At 55.3% G+C, this 21574-nt stretch overlaps 7 protein-coding genes and 1 non-coding gene across 8 annotated transcripts in view; 6 read left to right on the top strand and 2 right to left on the bottom strand.

Annotated features, from left to right (window-relative positions):
• The window catches only part of BO86DRAFT_386095 (uncharacterized protein), a 3899-nt gene extending 2494 nt beyond the window's left edge, over positions 1-1405 (top strand). Inside the window, exon 1 of the mRNA XM_025671255.1 lies at positions 1-1405. This exon is cut by the window's left edge and continues 2494 nt beyond it. Coding sequence (XP_025531692.1) covers positions 1-1203 — 1203 coding nt within the window. The 3' untranslated portion in view covers positions 1204-1405.
• Positions 1406-1876: 471 nt separating this feature from the next.
• kgd1 (alpha-ketoglutarate dehydrogenase KGD1) lies at positions 1877-5699 on the top strand. The gene is made up of 4 exons (XM_025671254.1): positions 1877-2088; positions 2180-4495; positions 4556-4929; positions 4982-5699. The coding sequence occupies exons 2-4, from the start codon at positions 2265-2267 to the stop codon at positions 5518-5520; spliced, it is 3144 nt and encodes a 1047-aa protein (XP_025531691.1). The 5' UTR covers positions 1877-2088; positions 2180-2264; the 3' UTR covers positions 5521-5699.
• Positions 5700-5996: 297 nt separating this feature from the next.
• Positions 5997-9177, top strand: BO86DRAFT_406944 (putative PHD finger domain protein (Ing1)). Its single transcript, XM_025674225.1, has 5 exons — positions 5997-6865; positions 6971-7848; positions 7963-8168; positions 8234-8914; positions 8976-9177. Exons 1-5 carry the CDS (start codon positions 6296-6298, stop codon positions 9032-9034), a joined length of 2394 nt encoding a protein of 797 aa, XP_025531690.1. The 5' UTR covers positions 5997-6295; the 3' UTR covers positions 9035-9177.
• A 145-nt stretch (positions 9178-9322) lies between these two features.
• BO86DRAFT_t51 lies at positions 9323-9434 on the top strand. Its single transcript has one exon. It is a non-coding gene; the product is annotated as a tRNA-Met (tRNA).
• A 119-nt stretch (positions 9435-9553) lies between these two features.
• Positions 9554-10982, bottom strand: dscB. The gene is made up of 2 exons (XM_025676457.1): positions 10536-10982; positions 9554-10389 (listed from the first exon to the last, which is right to left on the bottom strand). Exons 1-2 carry the CDS (start codon positions 10800-10802, stop codon positions 9709-9711), a joined length of 948 nt encoding a protein of 315 aa, XP_025531689.1. The 5' UTR covers positions 10803-10982; the 3' UTR covers positions 9554-9708.
• A 167-nt stretch (positions 10983-11149) lies between these two features.
• BO86DRAFT_386090 (TFIIH subunit TFB1 family protein) lies at positions 11150-13430 on the bottom strand. Its single transcript, XM_025671253.1, has 2 exons — positions 13116-13430; positions 11150-13003 (listed from the first exon to the last, which is right to left on the bottom strand). Exons 1-2 carry the CDS (start codon positions 13255-13257, stop codon positions 11211-11213), a joined length of 1935 nt encoding a protein of 644 aa, XP_025531688.1. The 5' UTR covers positions 13258-13430; the 3' UTR covers positions 11150-11210.
• Positions 13431-14269: 839 nt separating this feature from the next.
• Positions 14270-15308, top strand: psf3 (DNA replication protein PSF3). The gene is made up of 6 exons (XM_025668740.1): positions 14270-14362; positions 14428-14496; positions 14560-14618; positions 14684-14873; positions 14946-15054; positions 15131-15308. The coding sequence occupies exons 1-6, from the start codon at positions 14321-14323 to the stop codon at positions 15196-15198; spliced, it is 537 nt and encodes a 178-aa protein (XP_025531687.1). The 5' UTR covers positions 14270-14320; the 3' UTR covers positions 15199-15308.
• A 1787-nt stretch (positions 15309-17095) lies between these two features.
• BO86DRAFT_416028 (uncharacterized protein) lies at positions 17096-20288 on the top strand (the record flags this gene model as incomplete). The annotated part of the gene is made up of 5 exons (XM_025674949.1): positions 17096-17228; positions 17340-17423; positions 17486-17602; positions 17642-17955; positions 18012-20288. The coding sequence occupies 5 exons, from the start codon at positions 17096-17098 to the stop codon at positions 20286-20288; spliced, it is 2925 nt and encodes a 974-aa protein (XP_025531686.1).
• Positions 20289-21574: the final 1286 nt, after the last annotated feature.

Genomic DNA, 21574 nt, shown 5'->3' with positions numbered 1-21574 from the left:
GATGATGGGGAGTTTGGCGAGCTGACTACTCAGGGCGAGAGGTTTGACGAGTCAGTCTTTGACGACGAAACAAGTCATCTTTATGAGCGGAAGCCGGTAGCTGAACGCCCCGTGTCCGACCCTCTAGTAAAGGCAGAGGAGAACGAAACCTCTGCGAGTCTCGCTGAACATGAGGAGCCACTATCGGAGAACGATGGCGGTCTCAGGCATGCTCCCAGCATAGCGAGCGAGTATCGAGCAGACACATCTAAGATTTACAGCCGCACCCTTGAGGCACTCACGGACCTTGCGCCTCCCAAACCGCATGGCGGAGTCTTGTCCGAGTACAACCTCGGGGCCTTCCACGACGCCCTGGCCAAAGTAGCCAACGACACTTCCTTGCACGAGAGGTTCGGGCGCTCTGTGAGCATCAGCGAGCGGTCTGTTGCTCAGACAAGCACAGCGCAGACGATGGACACCCCTTCCGGGCTGATATCAGACGACAGTCATTTAAGCCAGGCCGTGGATGGGCTGGGCTTCGACGACGTGTTAGACGATTTCGACTACGATGATAATGACGCCTTGCTGTATGATGACCCGATCATCGCCGCGGCCAACGCTGAAGCGCTCGAGAATGACGATGACGGTTTCTACGGCCAAGAGTTCGGATTCTACGCACAGTCTCTGGGGACTTGCAGCACGGAGCTCACCAACGGCGGCTACTTCGGTCCCCGGGGCGTTGAGGGGATCTCGCGGAGCTTCAGCAGCCGGGGCAAGTTCCGCGAGCCCAGTCTCACCCCCATCACCGAGCGGAGTGAATGGAGCACGCGCAACTCGGTCATCTCGCTGACGGCTCATGGCGCTACGAACCCAGCGCTGCCGAGTCCCGGGCTCGCTCAATTGGTCGACCTCGCGAGTAGTATGGACGACGAGATGTCCCTGAGCGCGTTGATGCGCCTTCGACGGGGCGCCTGGGGCGGGAGCAATGGAAGCCTCCGCAGCGGCAGCGGCAGTCCCCCGCCCTATCTCCATACATCGTCCAACCGCGCGAGCTACATCTCCGATGCGAGTCCCACGGTTCTGACCGCTTCCCCGGATGCATTCGGTAGCTCTGGTGCCGCAGAGTCCCCCATTGAGAAATCGGAGAAACTGCGATGGTCACACGCCTCCGCGGAACAGCGGATGGACCCTTCTTTGGGCGATGAGGAGAATTCTTCTGTCTGACCGCGCAGGGTCCCAGGATCCCTACTATGTGAGCATTCCGGGGAATGAGATACAGGCGAGACCACCACGGTATATAACTCCTCTTGGCCCTTTGCCCTATTTACATAATGATGTTCATGCCCACTATATAATACCTCTTCGCCGCGCAAGGCAGCGGCTTGTTTGTACTGTACTGTTAGCGAATGGAACCCCGTGATTTTGTCAGCGCGCATGATATGATTCCCGTAAGGAAGGTCTTCTGACCCGATGCCGATCAAGTTTGTCGCTCTGGATCTGGGGTAAAACCGAGACTAGGCTTTCTTATTTGTAGATCCTCTGACCAGCAGGGCTGTCCAGCCGCCCTGGAGTGCTCCGCGTGCCTTGCCTGCATTTGATGTCATTGGGTCCACGTGCCCTCCCGCAAAAACCCGGCCCGGGAAATGCTCATAGCCGGGTGTGGCGGTGCAACTGCTTAACCGCAACCGGGAAGTCCGGCCCGCCACCGCTGGGCATCGCTGGGCATCGCCGCGAATTCCCTCGGTCCGCAGAGAGGACGGACAAAGCGGGATGAGTCAGCTGTGGCTGCACTTGCAAAAGGCATCAGCCACAGCTGCGCTGGCCGTCATAGCCGTACCTCCGTACTATTCTCGGCAAACCTCTGCCTTGCCTGGCTGCTGCTGCCAGTTCCAGTTCCCTCCCATCCCATTCTCCGTTCCCATCTCCTCTCTCCCATTACTACTACTCTCTACTCCACCCTACCTTCAAACACCTAGAGGCTTCCCCTCTTGAACCCCTTTTGTTTATTGAGAGTGTGTTCACTCTCTGATGAGTCCCGTTTCTGTTCAGGTGCTACGGCAACAATAGTCGACACCTGCTTTCGATCCTAGAAACGCTTCGTCTCCCAGCGTGCGTGTTCCTTTGGTCCGCCAGAAAAAAATCCCGCAGAGATGACCGCAACATGAAGCTCTAACTAACATACCAATTGACGCGTCAACAGATCAAGCAGCTCCCTCTCCACAACCTCTATCTGTCTTTTTATCATCTCAAGCTGGTCGCAAAACGCATTAGAAAAAATTCCCGCCATGTTTCGCTCCACAGCCGTCAAGGCCGCTAACAGCGGTTTGCGCTCCGCCTGCACAAGATCCATCTCCCTCGCTTCCAGCGCCAGAAATGTGTCTTTCCGCAGCTCAAAACTCGGCTTGACCACCCGCCGTCCTCTGGCGGTGGTCAACAGCAAACGTTACTACGCCCAGTCCGCCGAGGGCGTCGACGCCAACGATTCTTTCCTCTCTGGAAACACCGCCAACTATGTCGATGAGATGTACCTGGCATGGAAGAACGACCCCTCCAGCGTTCACATCTCATGGCAAACGTATTTCAAGAACATGGAGGAGGGCAAGATGCCCGTTTCGCAGGCTTTCCAGCCTCCTCCCACGCTCGTTCCCACCCCTACGGGCGGTGTCCCTCAAAACATGCCCGGTGAGGGTCTTAGCTTCGCCGCTGGTACCGATGTCACGAATCACTTGAAGGTTCAGCTTTTGGTACGTGCCTACCAGGCTCGTGGTCACCACAAGGCCAAGATTGATCCTCTTGGTATCCGTGGTGAGGCCGAGGCTTTCGGCTACAACAAGCCCAAGGAGCTCGAGCTCGATCATTACGGTTTCACTGAGCGTGATCTCGACGAGGAGTTCACTCTTGGCCCCGGTATCCTGCCCCGCTTCGCGACTGAGAGCCGCAAGAAGATGACTCTGCGCGAGATCATCGCTACCTGCGAGAAGATCTACTGCGGATCTTACGGTGTTGAATACATCCACATCCCCGACCGTAAGCCTTGCGACTGGATTCGTGACCGCTTCGAGGTCCCCGAGCCCTACAAGTACTCCGTCGATGACAAGCGCCGTATCCTCGACCGCTTGATCTGGTCTCACAGCTTCGAGTCCTTCCTTGCCACCAAGTTCCCCAACGACAAGCGTTTCGGTCTGGAGGGTTGCGAAACCCTGGTGCCCGGTATGAAGGCCTTGATCGACCGCAGTGTCGATTACGGTATCAAGGACATCGTCATCGGTATGCCCCACCGTGGTCGTCTGAACGTCCTCTCCAACGTCGTCCGTAAACCCAACGAGTCCATCTTCAGCGAGTTCGCTGGTTCCACCGAGCCGTCCGACGAGGGCTCCGGTGATGTCAAGTACCACCTGGGTATGAACTTCGAGCGCCCGACCCCCTCGGGTAAGCGCGTGCAGCTTTCTTTGGTCGCCAACCCCTCCCACTTGGAGGCTGAGGACCCCGTCGTTCTCGGAAAGACCCGCTCGATCCAGCACTACAACAAGGACGAGTCCAACTTCGACTCCGCCATGGGTGTCCTCCTCCACGGTGATGCTGCCTTTGCTGGTCAGGGTGTCGTCTACGAGACCATGGGCTTCCACTCCCTCCCTGCCTACTCCACCGGTGGTACCATTCACATCATCGTGAACAACCAGATTGGTTTCACCACCGATCCCCGTTACTCGCGTTCCACCCCCTACTGCTCCGACATCGCCAAGTCCATCGATGCTCCCGTCTTCCACGTCAACGCCGATGATGTTGAGGCTGTCAACTACGTCTGCCAGGTCGCCGCTGACTGGCGCGCCGAGTTCAAGAGCGATGTTGTCATTGACATTGTCTGCTACCGTAAGCAGGGTCACAACGAGACCGATCAGCCCTCCTTCACCCAGCCCCTGATGTACAAGCGCATTGCTCAGCAGAAGGCTCAGCTCGACAAGTACGTCGAGAAGCTCATCGCGGAGGGTACCTTCACCAAGGAGGACATTGACGAGCACAAGAAGTGGGTCTGGGGCATGCTGAACGACAGCTTCGACCGCAGCAAGGACTACCAGCCCACCGGCAAGGAGTGGCTCACGTCTGCCTGGAACGGCTTCAAGACCCCCAAGGAGCTGGCCAACGAGGTTCTGCCTCACCTCCCCACCGGTGTTGACACCTCTCTCCTGCAGCACATTGCGGGCAAGATCAGCGGTGCTCCTGAGGGCTTCACTCTCCACCGCAACCTCAAGCGTATTCTGGCCAACCGCAAGAAGACCGTCGACGAGGGCAAGAACATTGACTGGGCTACTGCTGAGGCTCTTGCCTTCGGCTCTCTCGTGTCTGAGGGCTACCATGTCCGTGTTTCCGGTCAGGACGTTGAGCGTGGTACTTTCTCCCAGCGCCACGCTGTTCTCCACGATCAGGAGAACGAGACTACCTACACCCCTCTCCAGGACGTCTCCGAGAAGCAGGGTAGCTTTGTTATCTCTAACTCCTCCCTCAGTGAATTCGGATGGTAAGTTCTTCTTTTCATATTACAGATTGAAGTCTCCTACTCATGCTAATCGATCTGCAGTCTGGGTTTCGAATACGGTTACTCCCTGACCTCCCCCAACGCTCTTGTCATGTGGGAGGCCCAGTTCGGTGACTTTGCCAACAACGCTCAGGTCATCATCGATCAGTTCATCGCCTCCGGAGAGTCCAAGTGGCTCCAGCGCTCTGGTCTCGTCGTGTCTCTGCCCCACGGTTACGACGGCCAGGGTCCCGAGCACTCTTCCGGTAGAATGGAGCGCTGGCTGCAGCTTTGCAACGAAGAGCCCCGTATCTTCCCCTCTGCGGACAAGCTTGACCGCCAGCACCAGGACTGCAACATGCAGATTGCTTGCATGACCAGCCCTGCCAACCTGTTCCACATCCTGCGTCGCCAGATCCACCGTCAATTCCGCAAGCGTATGTTTTCCCTACCCTCTGTCAACATGTTTCAAGCTGACTCTAGTCACAGCTCTTGTGCTCTTCTTCTCCAAGTCCCTCCTCCGTCACCCCATTGCCCGCTCTGATATCGAGAACTTCACTGGCGAGTCCCACTTCCAGTGGATCATTCCCGATGAGGGCCACGGCAAGGAGATCGATGAGCCCGAGAAGATCGAGCGTGTTATCCTGTGCTCTGGCCAGGTTTATGCTGCTCTTCAGAAGCACCGTGAGGCCAACAACATCCGCAACACCGCCATCACTCGTATTGAGCAGCTGCACCCCTTCCCTTGGGCTCAGCTGAAGGAGAACCTCGACAGCTACCCCAACGCCCGCAACATCGTCTGGTGCCAGGAGGAGCCCCTGAACGCCGGTGCCTGGAGCTACACTCAGCCTCGTATCGAGACTTTGTTGAACCAGACCGAGCACCACAACCGTCGCCACGTCCTCTACGCTGGTCGTGCCCCTAGTGCCTCTGTGGCCACTGGTCTCAAGTCCGTTCACTTGAAGGAGGAGCAGGAGTTCCTCGAGGATGCCTTCAGCGTCCACCAGGAGCGCCTGAAGGGCGAGTAGAGTGTTTTTTGGGACAGATTTTCTTGGTTTGGCGGAAGGAGCTAGTTTGTGTCAACTCAGTTAGGTCTTCACTGTATGGTTTTTTTTCCTTTGTCTACAAAGCATAGTGTACGATGGTTATACAACAAGTCATGCTTGCGTGTGTCGGAGCTCTGGTATGTCGTTCTTTGCACATGTTAGATGGTCTGGCCTGCCGATACCTTGCATGTGTTTAGCGCACGCGTGTAAATTAAGACATTGATATAATTTTCTCTGTTCAGTTTTGGTCTTGTTGAGTCGTTTAGGTTCCCGAAGTTTTCAGCCGGCGTTCGTAGCAACCCCTCGATGCGGACAAGTGATGTCATCTTCTTATGTTGACACCCGGTTCTGACTAAGAAATGTTTATGCCTATGAATTCAGGCGCCAATCACCTGATGGGGCTCATTCCTTCTCCGCACCGCAAGCCAGCACTTATCTTCGTCGCTACAACTTCTCCTGCTTTTTCCAATGCCTGTTGCGCCTATGGTGATTTTCGTGGGTATTCGCATCAGCAGTGCTGTTTCCGTCTATAATTCACTCCAATAGCTGGGTCAAGCCACCATTCCCACTGGATTGTGTGTTTCACTGAGGTGCAAGAGGCAAATCCTCTTTCTTCTCTTATCCTCATTTCTCCTCCACTTTTCCTCTCTCTCTCTCTCTTTCCCTCTGTCTCTACTTTCTAGATTTCTCTCTCTTTCTTCGCCACTAAAACAACCTCTCTATCCAGCGACAAGACCTTCTTCGGAAATTCACAAGAATGTCCACCACACTCCCACCCAATCTCCCAACCGCCGCCGGTGGCTCCTCCACAACGCACGCCAATCCCACAACCACAACCGCAGCCACGGCAACGACCACGACGACGACAACGACAACAACAACAAAAACCCGACAGACGCGCACCAACCCCTCCCGCACCTCCAAGACGCAATCCCGGTCCTCCTTTGCCTTCGGCCACGGCACGACCACCGGCGCTTCTGGGCTCCACCGCTCCTCCGCCGCCGACCACGCCGCGGCCAATGCCACCACCGCCATCCCGCACGGCTTCTACCCGGCGCTCACGCACTTCACGGACGCCATCACGGCGCTGCCGCGGGAGTTCCAGCGGCATAACTCCTTGCTCAAGGAGGTGGACGCCAAGGCGTGGGCGCTGGAGGAGAATCTGTTGCAGTTGCTGAAGGCGAGTGCGGAGGCGCGGCCGGTTCCTTTTTCTGTCTCGGGGTCGGGGTCGGGGTTTTTTGAAAATGGTTCGGGGGATCCGGGGCGGAGTCTTGAGGAGGGGCAGGGGGAGGGGGTGGATGGGTTGGGGTTGGGGATTGGGTCGATGGTATGTTTTTCCCTGTCATTTTCTCTCTGCGTGGCTCCTGCAAAGGAGTCTCATTGAGGTGATTCTGTGTCACGATGCTTATTGAATCGGATCGACGAACAACAGCCCCCCTCGGAATCCCCCGCCAGCAAGAACCGTCGCCTCCTCTTCGACCGTGTCCGGCACACGCTGTCGGATCTGATGATGACCGCCGATGAGAAGAACCATGTCATCTCGAACGCGAACGACGAGCTCGATCGCCAGCTCACCCGGCTCGATGCCGTCTTCCCCTTCATCGCCGGCGAGGTCAGTGACGAGGCCCGCCTGGGCAGCTTGTCGCATTGGGCGTATTCGAATCGCTTGGTGGGTCTTGGTGCCGGTAGCGCAAAGACGGCGGACCGTCCTCGGCGCGATGCGACCGGGTCCGGCAAGACGGAACTGGCGCATGGGCATGGGCATTCACATGGGCATGGGGCCCACGGGCATGGAGCGGGCCATGATGCGGAGGGATCGTCGCGGAGTGAGGCCAGACGCGAGGCGGTTATGGCTAGGAGGCAGCGGCGTGGGGGCGCGGGGGCTGGGCAAGGGCTGGGCCATGTGGATTCGGATTTGGATGATGGAGCGAGGGGATCTGGCGGGGGTGCTGCTGGTGGAGGTGGTGGCGGCAGGAAGGGAGGACAGAGTGGAAAGGCTAGAGGCGGTGCAGGAGGAGCCGCTTCTGGTGGTGGTGCCGGAGGCCAGGCTGGTGAACATGTCGGTGGTGCTGGGCAGGGCGGCAGTACCTCCGGCCAGGCGAAGCGGAGGAAGGTCGAGCGGCCACCGCCTGTGGATACGGGGGCTGCGATGGAGAGGTCGGCGAGCGGCGCAGGTGGTGCTGCAGGTGGTGCTGCAGGCCGGGCTGGCTCCAAGGATGTAGATGCCACTGGTGCTGGCGCTGGCGGTGCCGGGGGTGCAACTAAGAAGAGAGCGCGTGCGCCAAATGCCAACGCGGCTTCACGAAAGAGGTAAGGCTACCAATTTCGTCTGATCATGCAGTTGCAAGAAAAAAAAACAAAGTCTTCTTTGTTGCTGTGGCTATTGTTACACGAGCTGATACTGACTCTTTTGGTGTCAAACAGAAACAACCAAGCCAACTCTGCGGCCGATTCGCCAATCCTCGCCCCTTCGCCTGTTGTCGCTGCAGCCACGATCCCACGCAACGCAGCCAGTCCAGGCCCTGGTGCGGCACGACCGCAGTCTTCCCGTGCGCAGCAGACTGCCGGACAGGCAAACAACGGCCGTCAGCGCCCATCCTCATCCGCCTCCAACCGCGTGGCCGGGAACAGTGAGTTTTCTGCTAGACTCCCAGCTGCGATTGTTGCAATCCCGACTGACATATTCCTGTCACAGACAAAACAACCGAGACAAAGACCGTCATCAAGGAAAGCACAGCCAAACCGGAAGCCACCCCCAGCTCGGCCAACGACACCCCGCGCGAGATGGCCGACGAGGGCGTGGACGTGGCGAAGATACCTGTGCCAGTAAGCACGAAGCGCGAGGACACCGACGGCGGCAAGCCAACGCCATCCATCGAGCCCAGCGAAACACCAGCGCCGCCGCCGGCTACAGCTACTACCGCTGCTCCTGCTGCTCCTGCCTCGGCTCCTGCACCTGCCCCGGTTTCAATCCCGAACCCACCGCCCAAGGGCCGATCTTCCAAGACCTCTACGCCCGTGCTGCCGACCTTCACAGATCCTTCCACCACCGCTGCGGCCGTGGCCGCCACGACAACGACGCAGCGTGTACGCCCCACGCGGAGCACCGATCCCGCTCCCGCCGCCACCACCACAACCACGAAACGCTCGCACAAGAAGAACGGCAGCGTGCCGGTGGTGGTGCCGCCGCGGGCGGTGTCGGAGGAGGAGGAGTCGCTGCACGAGGGCGACGACGAGGACGAGGACGGCGAGCCGCGGTACTGCTACTGCAATGAGATCAGTTTCGGCGAGATGGTGGCGTGTGACAACGATGCCTGCCCGCGCGAGTGGTTCCATCTGTCGTGTGTGGGGTTGACGAAACCGCCTGGCAAGAATGGTATGTCTTTTTTTTTCCTAGGTGCTTGGGTTCAATTCTCGGCTAACATTTTTGGGGACAGTGAAATGGTATTGTAATGAGTGCAAGGATAATATGCGCCGGAGTCGGAGCGGGCGCTGAGAGGAGAGCTGTTTGGGCTGTGGTTGGATGGATGGAGCTGGGTTGGACAGGACTTTCTTTGGATTGGAGTTCCGGGGGAGTCTTATGGATAGATAGAAGTATTTGATATGGTATATACTGTGGAATAGGATTCGTGGTTTAGGTGTATGGTTCTTGGTAGGATGTTAGATCGTTGTATAGACATGGGCTGGCCAGTCTGGTAGGTAGTCTGGGTCGTACGGTTCTGGTAGCAGGAACCCCCTGGCTTAGGATCATGACGGCATAAATCCCGCCGCTTCTTCAACAAATGTCTTCATGGTGTAGTGGTTATCACGTGGGTCTCATATCAACCGAATATGACTTGGAAGCCCTCAACTTCCAGGATATCCCAAGGCCGGGAGTTCGATCCTCCCTGAGGACATCTGTTTTTGCTTTTGCTTGTCTTTGCTGTTTGTGATCCGCGGGTCATCGACTCGGGAGGTTGATCGTGTGCCTCTTCCTGGACTGTACACCCTGCACCTTGACGCTTTGCGAGGCAGCAACTTGAGAAGAGTCTTATTGTATCCCGGAGATAGCTAGTTTAGCACGAAGTCTCATACATGACCCTCACAGAGAATCCCAGATCCAACCCTCATCCCCTCCCAATCCCGCATACCATAATACATTATCACTACATCAAACGGCCACAGAGAGGTTTAGGCTCCCACGCCGCGTCTCAACCGCTGCGCAGCTCCTTCTACCCCCGATCCAGCTGCAGCTCCTGCTCCTCCAGCCCCCGACGACCCCGAAGCAGCAACCACCTCCCCCTCCAACCTGCGCCGCAACTCGTCATACCGCTCGCCCCCGGACCCAGCCGTCGCCTCTCTCCCACCAGCACCACCACCACCAACTCGACTGCTGTTCCGGTCCGCCTGCCCAACCACCCACCCCGGCACCCGCCACCGATACCCGCCCGGCACGAAGAACAGCGGCAGCGCCTCCGTTCGCCACGCCAGCCCGACCCCCCACCCGACCACGGCCGGCAGGAGCAGGTTCGGGAACTGCGAGGCGGCGAGCTGCGCCGCGACGAGGTAGGTGGTCGATTTGTCGGAGAGCGTGATCGCGAGGTTGGCTTTGTTGGTGGGGGGTGGGTCCGTGGGCGCTGCCGCCGATGCCGGAGTAGAGTGATTTGGGGCCGTGGTGGCGGCTGTGGTCGTGGAAAGACAGTACCGCACCGTCTGCGGGATCGACGCGTGATACTGCGCGAGTACCGCGAAGAGCGTGGCGGTTGGGCCGGAGGGCAGCGCGTTCAGCTTCGCGAGGGTGAGCGGCCGCACGATGAGGAGGAGGAGCGGCGGGAGGAGCGTCGTGTAGGGTAAGGTGGTGAGGAGGAAGGTCTATCCCATCATTTTTTGGGGTTGCTGTCAGTATCACTAACCCATTATGGTTTGGGTGGTAACAAAAGCAAAATCAAAAGCTTAAGGGGAGGACGATTATCCAAAGTAGCTGTTGGGGGGGAGGGGGTCAGGTCTGCAGTGCATACCGCCATCTTCCGCGTCCCCCACGCCCGCTCCACCACCCGCAGGTGGTAGGCCAGCATCGCGGCGAACAGCGCCTCCGTCGAGTTGCCGAACCCCGCGACCTGCCACGCCGCCAGCCGCCAGTATTGGCCGTACGGCCACAGGTGCGGCGTGATCTGGAGCGTGGCCAGGTGCTTGATGTCGAGGATCGCGAGCGCCACCGAGGCTGCGATCGTGTAGATGAGCAGGCCCTTGGAGATGGGCGCGTTGGTGAGGCCGGAGGTTAGCATCTTCGTTCGGTGGTGGCCTCGCGGCGGGGATCGTGCGGGGTGTTTTGGAATTTGGCGATTTTCCCGGTTCGCTTCGCTTTCTTGGGAGAGCTTAGAAGGTAGGTAGAGTTAGAGCATGAGGGGTGGTAAAAGTGTTGTTGCGGGTTGGTGTCGCGTGGTCACTTGCGGAGCAGATTGCGGGTTGCGGAAGTGAGGTTTGGCTGACGCATTGATGGATGATGGGCCACGTCGCGCCAATGACGGAGTGCGGGCGGGCCGAGGCTTGGAGGCGTCTCGGCATGCCGATAAGGTAACTTGCTAAGGTAACCTTTGCTTACTTTCAAAGGGGCAGTCAAATAAATACCTAGCTATATTTCACATCATTTTATGTCTAGTTCTATCATACATAGTTCCCTCCAAGTCCAAACTTCACGCGGGAGGCATCTCCTTCATTTCCTCGGCCAACGCGTCCTTATACTTCGTCAGCGCCGTTTCCAATGCGCGGATCGTCGGCCCCAGTAATCGCGTCACGGCCTGCTCCCCGCCAGCGACATTCGCCAGGTTGATCCGCAATTTTTTGCCCGTCGCCTCTAGCACCTCTCGGGCGTGTCGCCGCAGTCGGTTCACTTCCACCTGTCGCTCCGCCTCTGCGTCTTGCTGCACGGCCTTGATGCGGTCCATGGCCCGATTGAGCGATTCGACCAGCGACGCGACCTCCCCGGCACGGTCGGGATTCCCCGACAGAAACGCCTGCCAGAATTGGTGCAGGAATTCGGTCGAGGTCGCGTGCGTCAGCGTGAGTCGATCGTACAGCGCACTCGACAGGCCGAATGTGCCGGAGATCGCTGACACCTCGGTCTGCGTGCGGCGGTCCCGGATGGCCTCGAGAATCTGACTCGATGCACGTTTTAAGTTGGCTCGAGAGCCCACCTGACTAGCCTGCTTCTTTTCATCGTCGTCATCATCTTCCTCCGGTTCCACTAGGCGCCCTATAGGCACTATTCCACCCTCTGGCAGATTCTGATCCACTTCGCCACGCAAGTCGTTTAGGATCCGATTTGGATCCTGCTGAGCAAACAGCCGGCTTTCTTCGTCCTCATCCGTCTTAGACTGCGAAGAGAAGAAGCGACTCTGATCCTTCACATTCAGCAGGATGCGCCGTTGCTCCTCGTCGCCCCGCAGATCCCGCAGCTGTAGCTCGTTATACGTATCATCCTCCGTGTCGCCATTCGCTTGCGGGATCGCATCGGCCGGCGCGACGTTGGCCATAATCTTCTCACTCAGGTTATTCAATGTCCGGATGATCGGGACCTTCTCCACGGAGGACGGCCGCATGTCGAGATCGGGGCGGTTGCCGCGCCGCTGGCTGTGATTGACCTCGTTGCCTGCCAAATCCAAAAAGTGCGGGACCTGCGCATCCCGCAGGTTCCCATGCTCGTCGGCCTTGAGATACTTATCCAAAATCGCATCCGTCGCGTCCGTCTCGGAGATCCGCTCGCCGCGCAGCTTCTTGAACAGCCGGCTCTGGAAGAACCGCGACCAGAACTGCGTCTCGCTCAGCTTGGGCACGTTCTCGTCGTACACCTGCTTCACGAGCGGGTGCTGGTTGAAGATCAGCTGGATTTGCTCCTTGCTGATGTTGAGCTTCGTCACGCTGTCCTCCACCCGCGGCTTGAGCGTCGACAGCACGTTGTAGGAGCCGCGCGTCTGCGACCGCTCGATCGCATGGGCGCGCAGCAGGTGCAGCCGCGTCGACCAGAACTGCTTCATGAACTGGCCCGCGGAGAGCGTCTCGGGCTTGGTGCCCATCGACTCCATGAACATGCGCTGCAGCTGCGGGTTCGACTTGAGCAGCGACTGCTGCAGCTCCATGTCGCCCTGGAGCCGCTTGTCGTCATCCCACGGCTTCTCGTAGCTCCCTCCGGCCGTGATCGCATTCGCCATCGCCATCGCCGCGGAGACGCCTTCGTTGGAGCCTCCGCCGCCGCCGCTACCACCAGCACCAGCAGCTACTACAGGAGGTGTTGGCGCGGCCTGAGCGGCCTTGGCAGCCTGGATGGCCGCGCTCAGCGCATCCTTGATGGCGTCCGCCTCGGCTCGCGCATTCGCTCCGGCTGTGAAGTTGAAGACGTACTGTTCGGGAGTGTTGTCCGCTGCGTTGGGAGGGAGGACGTGGATCTTCAGCATTACTTTTGGGCTAGTCGCGGGGGTCTGCTGTAAGTCTGTACCATTTTGTTCGTCATTTCATTAGTCTTTCTGAGCAAAAAGAAGGAATTGGCAAGAGTCGGTCGCGTTCTAAACAAAGCTGCGAAAAGAACAAAAAAACCCACGCACTCGTTATCTGAGCCACAGAGATGGTGATCGTCCCCGTCGCACCTCCAGCCGCCGGGATCCAGGAGACCGACTGCTGGTCCGGCGACATGGTCAGGGTGCCATCTTTCTTCTTGTACACTGCCGACCCGCTCGGAGGGGCCATCGTCATCGAGCTCGACAGCGTCCACTGTCCTGGGCGGCGTGGAGCGATCCGCCCATCGGGAGGAGACAGTCCCACGGGAGAATCAGAAGGACCGGGGCCTTCAAGACCAAGACGAAGACTGTCTTTCGCGGGGAAACGTAAAGAGAGAAAAAAATCAGAGGTAGAAATTGTGGGAAAAGGTGTGAATCGGCCTACGGCGGGTTGCCGCAATGGATTGATTGCCGTGGATGCACGTGATGATGGAGGTGAGAGGCATGTGACTTGGCTTAGTCATGGGCTGCGCCAGCCCTAGATGTCTGGATCTCAATTGACATTGAGCGTGATGGGTTGCATGGGAGTCTTTGTTCTATTGCGTTGCTCTTGCATTTGACATCACTTATAAGTCTAATGGTGTGGGTCTTATCATGGCTTCATGGGGTGGTATCAACTTCGTAATGATCGAAGCTACTCATCTTGATATATTTATCCGAGCTCTATGCAAACAATAAACCTCTCGAAGTTGAAGCAATATCCTAATAAGGCGTCCCTGCTGCTTCATCACCAGTCACAAATTAATTGCAACAGACTATCGCTTGTCATAGCGTTTCAGAGCCCTCAGAGCGTTAGGCCTGGCAAAGGTACTTTGCAGCTCACAGATCGGAGCGATATTAGACCTGTAGTATTGCATTGTATGCCTGTATGTGTAGCACACCATTAATGATCTCTTACTTATGCAAGATAGTCATTTGAAAGAATCATACGCCGCATGGATTGTCCACACTTGGGAGTCTCAAAGAACTAAGACAAAAGTGATCAGAGATCGATCGCCAAGATGCGCGGTCGCATATACCGAAGTTCCTGGAAACAATCCACCTAGCACTTGCGATGCCCCGAAAATTGTATACTAACTCGCTTATATGGGAGCCGTCTCATTGGTCCACATTCCGAATAAGGTGTGCAGTCATGTGACCTCGCGGTTTGCGGGGACGCGTCGCAGTCTCGCCTGCCCAGTGCCAAACCCTCCGCGTGAGCAGCCTATTGCTAGGTGAAGAAGATATCTTGAATATCCGAAACCCACGGCAAAATGTCCTACTATGATATCGATGCTATCCTAACCGATGCGCAGGTAGGTTGGCGGGGGAAGCCTGGTGTGTTCGTTCCAACATACTGACGAGGGCAAATCTGATGTAGAAACTGCCCTGCACATTTGAGCTCGACGTGCCGGGTCTTGGCATTCTAGAAGGCAATCCAGGAGAGAATGTATAGGCACCGTTTCGGCGTGGATTCCAGCACATTGTCTTTCTTGACTGACCATGCTACCAGATCAAAGCTGGGACTCGTATTGACCTGCCACTTTGGTTGGGGGAGATGCTGTCCATCGGGTAAGCGAATCTGGTGTCTACTATCGCCGTTGATTGTGGATGTTGTCTGATGGGATTGCTCTCAGTGCACGGCTGGGTACCTCGCGACTTGTGACGCTGGATCTCCCATTTGCATTGTCGGATCGTGTCCTGAACGCATTGAAGGCCGATCCGCGGACGGTGGATTTGCGCTCGCTGGCGCCCCATTTCTACAGTCTGAGCGAACGGGTGCTGGAGCTGTTTGAGGAAGAGGAGATGGTGGATGTTCTGAGTAATGTATGACCATAACCCCCCCAAGAGTTCCTTTCGAGAGGGATGAGGTTAACAGGATCGCTCATCATCCGACAGACATTCAAGAAGCGTGCAGCGCAGATCGCCGACCATGCGCACAATCCGCAGGGCGCGTTGGGCCAAGGGGCGGATTTCCTGCGTGGTCTGGACGAGACGGAACGACAGTGTACGTTTGTTGACGGTGTCAATGATGCTACTGCCTGCCTTCGGCTTTCCTTCTTACTGACATTGATTCCACACAGTGTTCCGAGCTACGCATGACAGTGCCAAGGAGACCCGGGTTTGGGCTGGGGAGTCGAAGAAGAAATGAGTGAACGGGTTTGTGAAGATACACTAAAAGAAGGCTGAGCTGTGCTCGCCACCATATTAGAAGCGAGTGTTTTTCTGTTTGTTGTTGTTTTGTCGAGCAATGTGATACGTTATTTCAAGGAAAGTGTTGAAATCAATAGACAAAAGATATAGATCTGATCGCCACTTGTCATCAACTCAAGATTGTATGATCTACGTGCCGGTATAGATTCGATGATATGATCTCTGAAGGCAACCGAGTGAGGATAAGGGGTAAAGCTCGGTCATAGTGGTGGTGCTCAAACCTCGTTCGGGTGGGAAGCCCAACAGTTTTCTGGTACTCACACTTGAAGACCGAAATGATCGAGTTCCCAAGATCTATAAAAATAATGTAAGCGAGGCCGCGGAAGCACAATGCCATGCAGATCCTCGCGACAATTCCAACGCTCCGGAGGCAAACCGCCCAGATGATCTGCTGCGGCTTTGGATCCGTCAGCTGGACAGGTAACTGTAAACTGCCAGTAGGAATGAGCGCGAAAAAGAGCCCCCTGGGAGCGAATCGGGATTTTGGGAACTTTGCGTAATGTGTTCGAAGTTGACCTTGGAACCGGATTCTCGGTTTAGCGAGGTATAGACCACGTTCAGGCTAACCGTGGCATGAACGATGGGACCAAGCCAGTCGACAGCACTGATTGCTGGAGTTGCGCCGTCGACCACGGCACTAAGGATGGGGCTTTGCTGAAGCGTGGGGCAAACCGAGGATGATACATCAATTTTCACAAGACAAACCGGATGAGGCGGGAGATATTGTAGTGGAGGAAGCAGTCTAGTCAGATCAATAGGAGGTCGGAGAATTGAAAGGGACGAGGAGGTAAGATACCAGTGACAGAAAGAAAGAGATTCCGAGTTTCAATCGATCGACCGATCTCGAACTGTAAACTCGAAAGGGATTCTGCTGGGTTGGTCCGCCCAGCCCTTGTACTCACAGAGTAGGCTAACTGGCCAACCTCCCCCAAAGCCGAGACTCGAAAAGAGGGGAAAGACTGGATCCAAATGGAAACAGTGGAAAGGAACCGCGGGTCTAAATTAGTCTCCTCCACTTGTCTACTACTGTAACTGGTCTATTGCTCACTTCTGGATCCCTTCTCCTCTTCTTCAATGCCAATTAGTTCCCCTCCAGCTGAGAATCGATTACATTCCCTTCAAATATATCAATCATCATCGAGATCTCAGCTTAGACGTCCAAATTCCCTTGTCGTGGCTAGATCTTGACTCGATTTCATCCGACATTGTCGCATGGCAACCGCCATCCATTCCATTCTCTATCAATGCATACCACCGAACTACATATCTAGAATTGTAACAAATAACAACTATATTGCAATACTACCTTTTTAGCGCCCACACCCCGACCATCGTGCAGTGTGGGGATCACTTCCTGTCACTCTTTCTCTCCTGTCTTGGCTGTGTGTGATCTGAAGATCCACGCTCGACTCGTCACAATCCTTCCTGGCGCCTTTCCTCCTCTTTCCCCTCACTTCCACTTCGCAGCCCAGCTGCCTCTAACCTTTTGCCCCTTAGACGGTCGCGATAGTGATCCTTCCATCTATCTTTGGCTGTGTCAATTGCCTTCACCTCGCTCCCCCCGCCAGTTTGTCTGAGGCGGTGGGCCTGTCCTGTCGTCACCCAACGCCTCGCCAGCCCGGTTCCTTATCCTCAGGACGAGACATTGCTTTTTCTCCTTACGCTATCGGTCAAATTACAGCCCCTCTTTCAATCTGACCTGCATCTTTGGTGGATACAATCCTGCGTTTTACTGCAGTGAGACTGGTGTCCTGCGTCTTGCCAGTGATGCGCATCGAATAGTGGGATCGCGCTCTCTTTTTTTTTTTCTGTTACGGTTCCCACAATCCGTGAAAATGGACACGAAACTCCAGAGACGGAGCACCATCTCGGTGCAATCAGTGACTCCGTCTTCTTTGCGCCACTGCTCCTATCCATCTCCAGCTACATCTCCCTCGAAGGATTCCCTCTCCTTGTCGCGGAGTCACAGTGCGCGACGCAAGAGTCAGTTCTCACCATTGGGATTATCCCTTGATTCGCTCAAGGGATAGGAGACACATCAAGGAAGTGTGAAAACTGACGTTTCGGTTTACTGTGCAGTTACATCTATCCCTCCGAAGCCTCCTGCCCTAGCCCGAGTCAAGGGGTCTGTCAACATGGATTCCTCCTCGCAGATGAGCTCAGGTACGATCTTATATACCCCAGCCCGACTCCACACCGACTCCAAACGATTGACCACTTTCTAGAGATGTCATGGTTGAATGACGCATCCCCCATATCAATGACACCACGAACTGCAACACCTCGCACGCCTCAGCTATCGAGAGCCGGTAGGATACCCACACCGCCCCAATCTACGGTACGTTGGACAGGCAATGGCTGATGGCTTGCGGAATCTCTAGGAACGCCGGAACCGGAACCCACTGCGACATTGGTCAATCCTTCTTCGGCTTTGTTACAAGATTTGTTGAAAGAGCAGCGTGCAACTCGAAGTACCAAAGGAGGATCGGACGAATTGAAACCATGCAATCCTCGAACACCGGAGCGATCTCATCCCAAAAACAAGTCTCCGCCCCAGTCACCGGCGCAATCACAGGCGCAGTCTCGGACTCAATCATGGGAAGAAGCTAGCTCCGAAAAACAGCGTAGAGTTTACAGTGTGGCCTCGTCAGGTACCAGGCAGCCGAATGATATGGGTGTTAGAGAGATGGGTGAGGTAGGTTGCATCCACCGCTGCGTCGGAGACCCGTCTTTACTGATTCTTTTACGCAGTATGTCTCAAAACTCAACAAGCAGAACTTTGACTTGAAGCTGGAAATCTTCCATCGTGTACAGCAGGTGACGGCATTGGAGAAAAAGCTACTGAAAATGGAGGAGATGGAGGAAGAGCTCCAGCGCCTGCGCTCCTTAGAAGAGGAAGTGCAGGAGCTTCGAGAGGCGGAAGCTGATAACCAGCGGTTGCGGGAATCAAACGAGGAATTGAGGCAGGAAATCGACAGGCGCGACCAGGCAATAACAGAAGCTGTCAGCATGATATGCGTTCTCGAAAACCAGGTCACAGAGTTGCAAGGTGGTGAAGATTCATCCAGACCCTCGACGGCTCGGCCAGATGATGACGATACTGCAACCCCAAAGCCGAAACCCACTATTCAAATTCCGGAGAGGATCTCGTCGAAACGCGGTACCATCTTCTCGGAATCCCGCCGAGACTCATCCGCATCCCATCATCTCCAACGGGCCCCTTCATTTCTACGTGACGATAAGAAAGGCGTAGCGGCGCTCCGGAGCTTATACGAAGCGCCTGAGGATCAGCCCAACACTGCGTTGAGTGAAATTACCAAGTCAGAAAGCTTGCAGTCAATGACTGACACACTCGATCTCGGATCGCCGAGACTTAGTGCTCTCAGCGAATGCAGCGAACTGTTCCCCCTTGGATCAGATGGTGATGAGGGGTTCGACCAGCTGGAGATACCTGTCATCCGAAAGGAACCGGCAGCACATGGCCCAGAGATCTCTGACATTGCAAGCTCCCAAAGCAAAGACCGCATTGAATCATGGGTCCGGCCACCACACGATGTTTTTGTGGATGATGTTCCTCGCCGGAACATGCAGTCTGCCATTCCCAAGGGACCAAAGAAGACGAGTTCCGATAGCGACTCTTACGGCTCTAGTCTGAAGACACGCACTGACAGCGTGTTCGGAACGGCAAGGCTGCCACCCACACCTGATACCATGAGCACAGCATACGCTGCGTGTCCGAGCCGCTTCAATGGGAGCATCATTGCAGAGAAGAGCCAATATGACCAGGGTGTTGCAATGGGATTTAGGCTCCGGCGCCCGCGTTCCGCTGATGAATTAACAACCAAGAGAAGCTCGTGTCATAGTGTCGGTAGTGACAATCTGACAGCAAATGTCAGTGTTGTTCCGCTGCCATCCCAGAACACGGCTGGAGGCGACGTGACTCCGACTTTGTTTCCGTTGAATTGCATCACCTCTAGAGATGACCGACTGTTTGACCGGGAATCCCTTGAGAAGGCCAATTTTGGTTACTACGGTGGCAATGCGCTGTACAACGAAGATAGCTTGGAAAGGCTCCTCTCCAAGATAGATAACAGACACTATCAAAGGAAGCCATCCAGGTCGATCGAGGAGCTTTCAGCCACACTATCGTCTTCGCCGCCATTGACCCCTCAAGATTGGGTTGAAGCAGCCAAGCCTGCTCCTCAGGCAGAGAAAGAGCAGCCTGAGTTGACACATTTGGAACCTATTGCGTTGAATCCTCGTCTGTTCGTTGCACGCGCACCCAGCCAGGCTTCTTTTCTCGGCCGCAGACATAGTATCGACTCGGGCTTCAGAGAACCTGACATCCCCAGCATTCCCACGCTTGAGCTGCAGTCTCTAGAGCCCGGACCACCGCCAGAGCAAGACACGGAGCGTCGTAAGCGCATCAGTCTACGGCCACTGTTCGGTCGCTCAGGAAACGCTCGTCGCTTTCAGACATCACCATTTGACGACCAAACGGATAGTGATGATGGTGCACCTGCGCCAGTCATCCACAAAACGCGCAACAATGCCCCACCCAGGCCGTCTAGAGTTAACTTGTATTCAGAGGGCCCTCGTGACTTGTCCGCTTCCATGCCCACCTATGCCGATGGAATGGCGGACCAGGCTCGCCGAACTCTTCCCCATTCTTTCACTGACTCGTCATTCACAACAAACCCTGCGCTTAAACCGTTGACTGCGAGCATCAAGGACCACAAGCGACGGAGTTCCCTTGGACTCTTCGGCTGGATGAAAGGCTCCAGCAAGAAGCCCGAGCCCCATTCACCCGTCAAGCATGCCATGCCCCCCAGTGGGATCTTGAAAGAGAGACCCACGCGCATGGCCCAGGAATTTGGGCAGCGCAAGCCTCGAGAGTCTGCTGGGAATGCCAACGCGCCCACGGTGAGCTTTGCACTGGAAGCTAAATCCAGGGGTTCTGTTCGTTCCGACGAGGATGATCCAGCACGACGGCCGCGATATATGGACCGAAAGTCCCGTCGAGGCTGAGGAATATTGCGCTTCACGTTTAGTCCGATCTTATTTTGTTTCTCTTTCTTCTTGTTTTGGAGCCGTCATTTCTTCTATCTGCGTCGACCTGATGATTGAATGTCATGATACCCCCTTGAGTTACCTATGATGTTTAGGGTTTTTACGGTGTTGCGGAAGATCCAAGAGCTTCTTACTCTTTTCTTCTATCACTTTCGAGACAAGTTTCTGACTATGTACTGATGCTGATACACGCCTTGTTCAATTCGTCGCAAAGGTATCTGGCTGGCACATGATATCCATTTACACATTACGCTTTATGCCCAGGTTTTCACTCTGGCTATACGTGACGAGACGCTCTTTTGTTCCCCTCAAACAAAAAAAGAATGATGGTTATGTTTTTCCTTGTGTCTGAATGATCCCACTCTGAATTGTCGCTCTCTATTAGTCTTATTCCTAGCCACTCTTTTCCTTACTTCGTTCATTCCTTTTTTTCCCATTCCTGGATTTACATTCGTTGTCTAAGTTAGATTCCTTGTGATAATAATACTGATGAAAGAAAATGCATGATTTGATGGCTTGACTGAGGATTTTATGGTTGAGTAAGGATATTGAGGCTTGCGGCTTGGCATCATACTCCACGATCACCCAGTTTAGACTAAGGTTGTTGTATATACAGATTGTCATACGGGCCGAATTTGTCGTATGTTTACGAGGCATAAATCAAGACTTCCCTCCCGCACCCGGACCTAACACGAAGCAACGCAAAAGCGCCAATCCTCACCTTTCCTCAGATTCTTAAACTCCCAACATTATATGTATCAGGGCAATGATTGAAATGTGTATTGGCTGGTGGTCTGGTCTACAAAACATATCTCGCTTTGCGTATCCGGTACTCATGCAAATTTTGATACATGTATGTACACATGTTACACGCAAACTAAAAGTCATTCCATGATAACCCCATCGGGGGGCAGATGACGCCCCTATACCATCATCTTTCGTGAGAACCACCCCCTCAAAAGCTTGCTACATACATGTTAATAACGGGAAGACCGATTCATCCATGGGATGGAGGGGTAGCAGAAATCAGATACCCAAGTCTGAGAAACAATACAAGACAAGAACAAAGTAGAGTCGGAACGGGATGCATAGCAAAAGAAAACTGTGTAAGATGGCGGAGGGTTCGAAGAGACATCGATCGATCTTGTTCCGTGGTAAATCGACTTTGGGAATGTAGTGAAAATGATGGTGCCAAGGCTATCGGGCTTTGCTGATAAGCCTCGACAAGACTCGACAAAGATATG

Source organism: Aspergillus japonicus (genome assembly GCF_003184785.1).
Source record: "Aspergillus japonicus CBS 114.51 unplaced genomic scaffold BO86scaffold_5, whole genome shotgun sequence".
Classification (NCBI taxonomy): Eukaryota; Fungi; Ascomycota; class Eurotiomycetes; order Eurotiales; family Aspergillaceae; genus Aspergillus; species Aspergillus japonicus.
The sequence above is the reverse complement of the archived record's forward strand: the minus strand, read 5'-3'. Positions and strand labels throughout refer to the sequence as shown.

What these genes read in the sequence shown, in the direction of transcription:
- kgd1 (XM_025671254.1), top strand. Translation starts at nt 2,265, where the DNA reads ATGTTTCGCTCCACAGCCGTCAAGGCCGCTAACAGCGGTTTGCGCTCC. An exon ending in TCCCTCAGTGAATTCGGATG is followed by an intron (nt 4,496 to 4,555) that starts GTAAGTTCTTCT and finishes ATCGATCTGCAG; the next exon opens with TCTGGGTTTCGAATACGGTT. An exon ending in CCACCGTCAATTCCGCAAGC is followed by an intron (nt 4,930 to 4,981) that starts GTATGTTTTCCC and finishes CTCTAGTCACAG; the next exon opens with CTCTTGTGCTCTTCTTCTCC.
- BO86DRAFT_406944 (XM_025674225.1), top strand. Translation starts at nt 6,296, where the DNA reads ATGTCCACCACACTCCCACCCAATCTCCCAACCGCCGCCGGTGGCTCC. An exon ending in AACGCGGCTTCACGAAAGAG is followed by an intron (nt 7,849 to 7,962) that starts GTAAGGCTACCA and finishes GGTGTCAAACAG; the next exon opens with AAACAACCAAGCCAACTCTG. An exon ending in GAAACCGCCTGGCAAGAATG is followed by an intron (nt 8,915 to 8,975) that starts GTATGTCTTTTT and finishes TTTTGGGGACAG; the next exon opens with TGAAATGGTATTGTAATGAG.
- dscB (XM_025676457.1), bottom strand. Translation starts at nt 10,802, where the DNA reads ATGCTAACCTCCGGCCTCACCAACGCGCCCATCTCCAAGGGCCTGCTC. An exon ending in GGGGGACGCGGAAGATGGCG is followed by an intron (nt 10,390 to 10,535) that starts GTATGCACTGCA and finishes ATGATGGGATAG; the next exon opens with ACCTTCCTCCTCACCACCTT.
- BO86DRAFT_386090 (XM_025671253.1), bottom strand. Translation starts at nt 13,257, where the DNA reads ATGGCCCCTCCGAGCGGGTCGGCAGTGTACAAGAAGAAAGATGGCACC. An exon ending in CTCTGTGGCTCAGATAACGA is followed by an intron (nt 13,004 to 13,115) that starts GTGCGTGGGTTT and finishes AAAATGGTACAG; the next exon opens with ACTTACAGCAGACCCCCGCG.
- psf3 (XM_025668740.1), top strand. Translation starts at nt 14,321, where the DNA reads ATGTCCTACTATGATATCGATGCTATCCTAACCGATGCGCAG. An exon ending in CTATCCTAACCGATGCGCAG is followed by an intron (nt 14,363 to 14,427) that starts GTAGGTTGGCGG and finishes AATCTGATGTAG; the next exon opens with AAACTGCCCTGCACATTTGA. An exon ending in AAGGCAATCCAGGAGAGAAT is followed by an intron (nt 14,497 to 14,559) that starts GTATAGGCACCG and finishes CCATGCTACCAG; the next exon opens with ATCAAAGCTGGGACTCGTAT.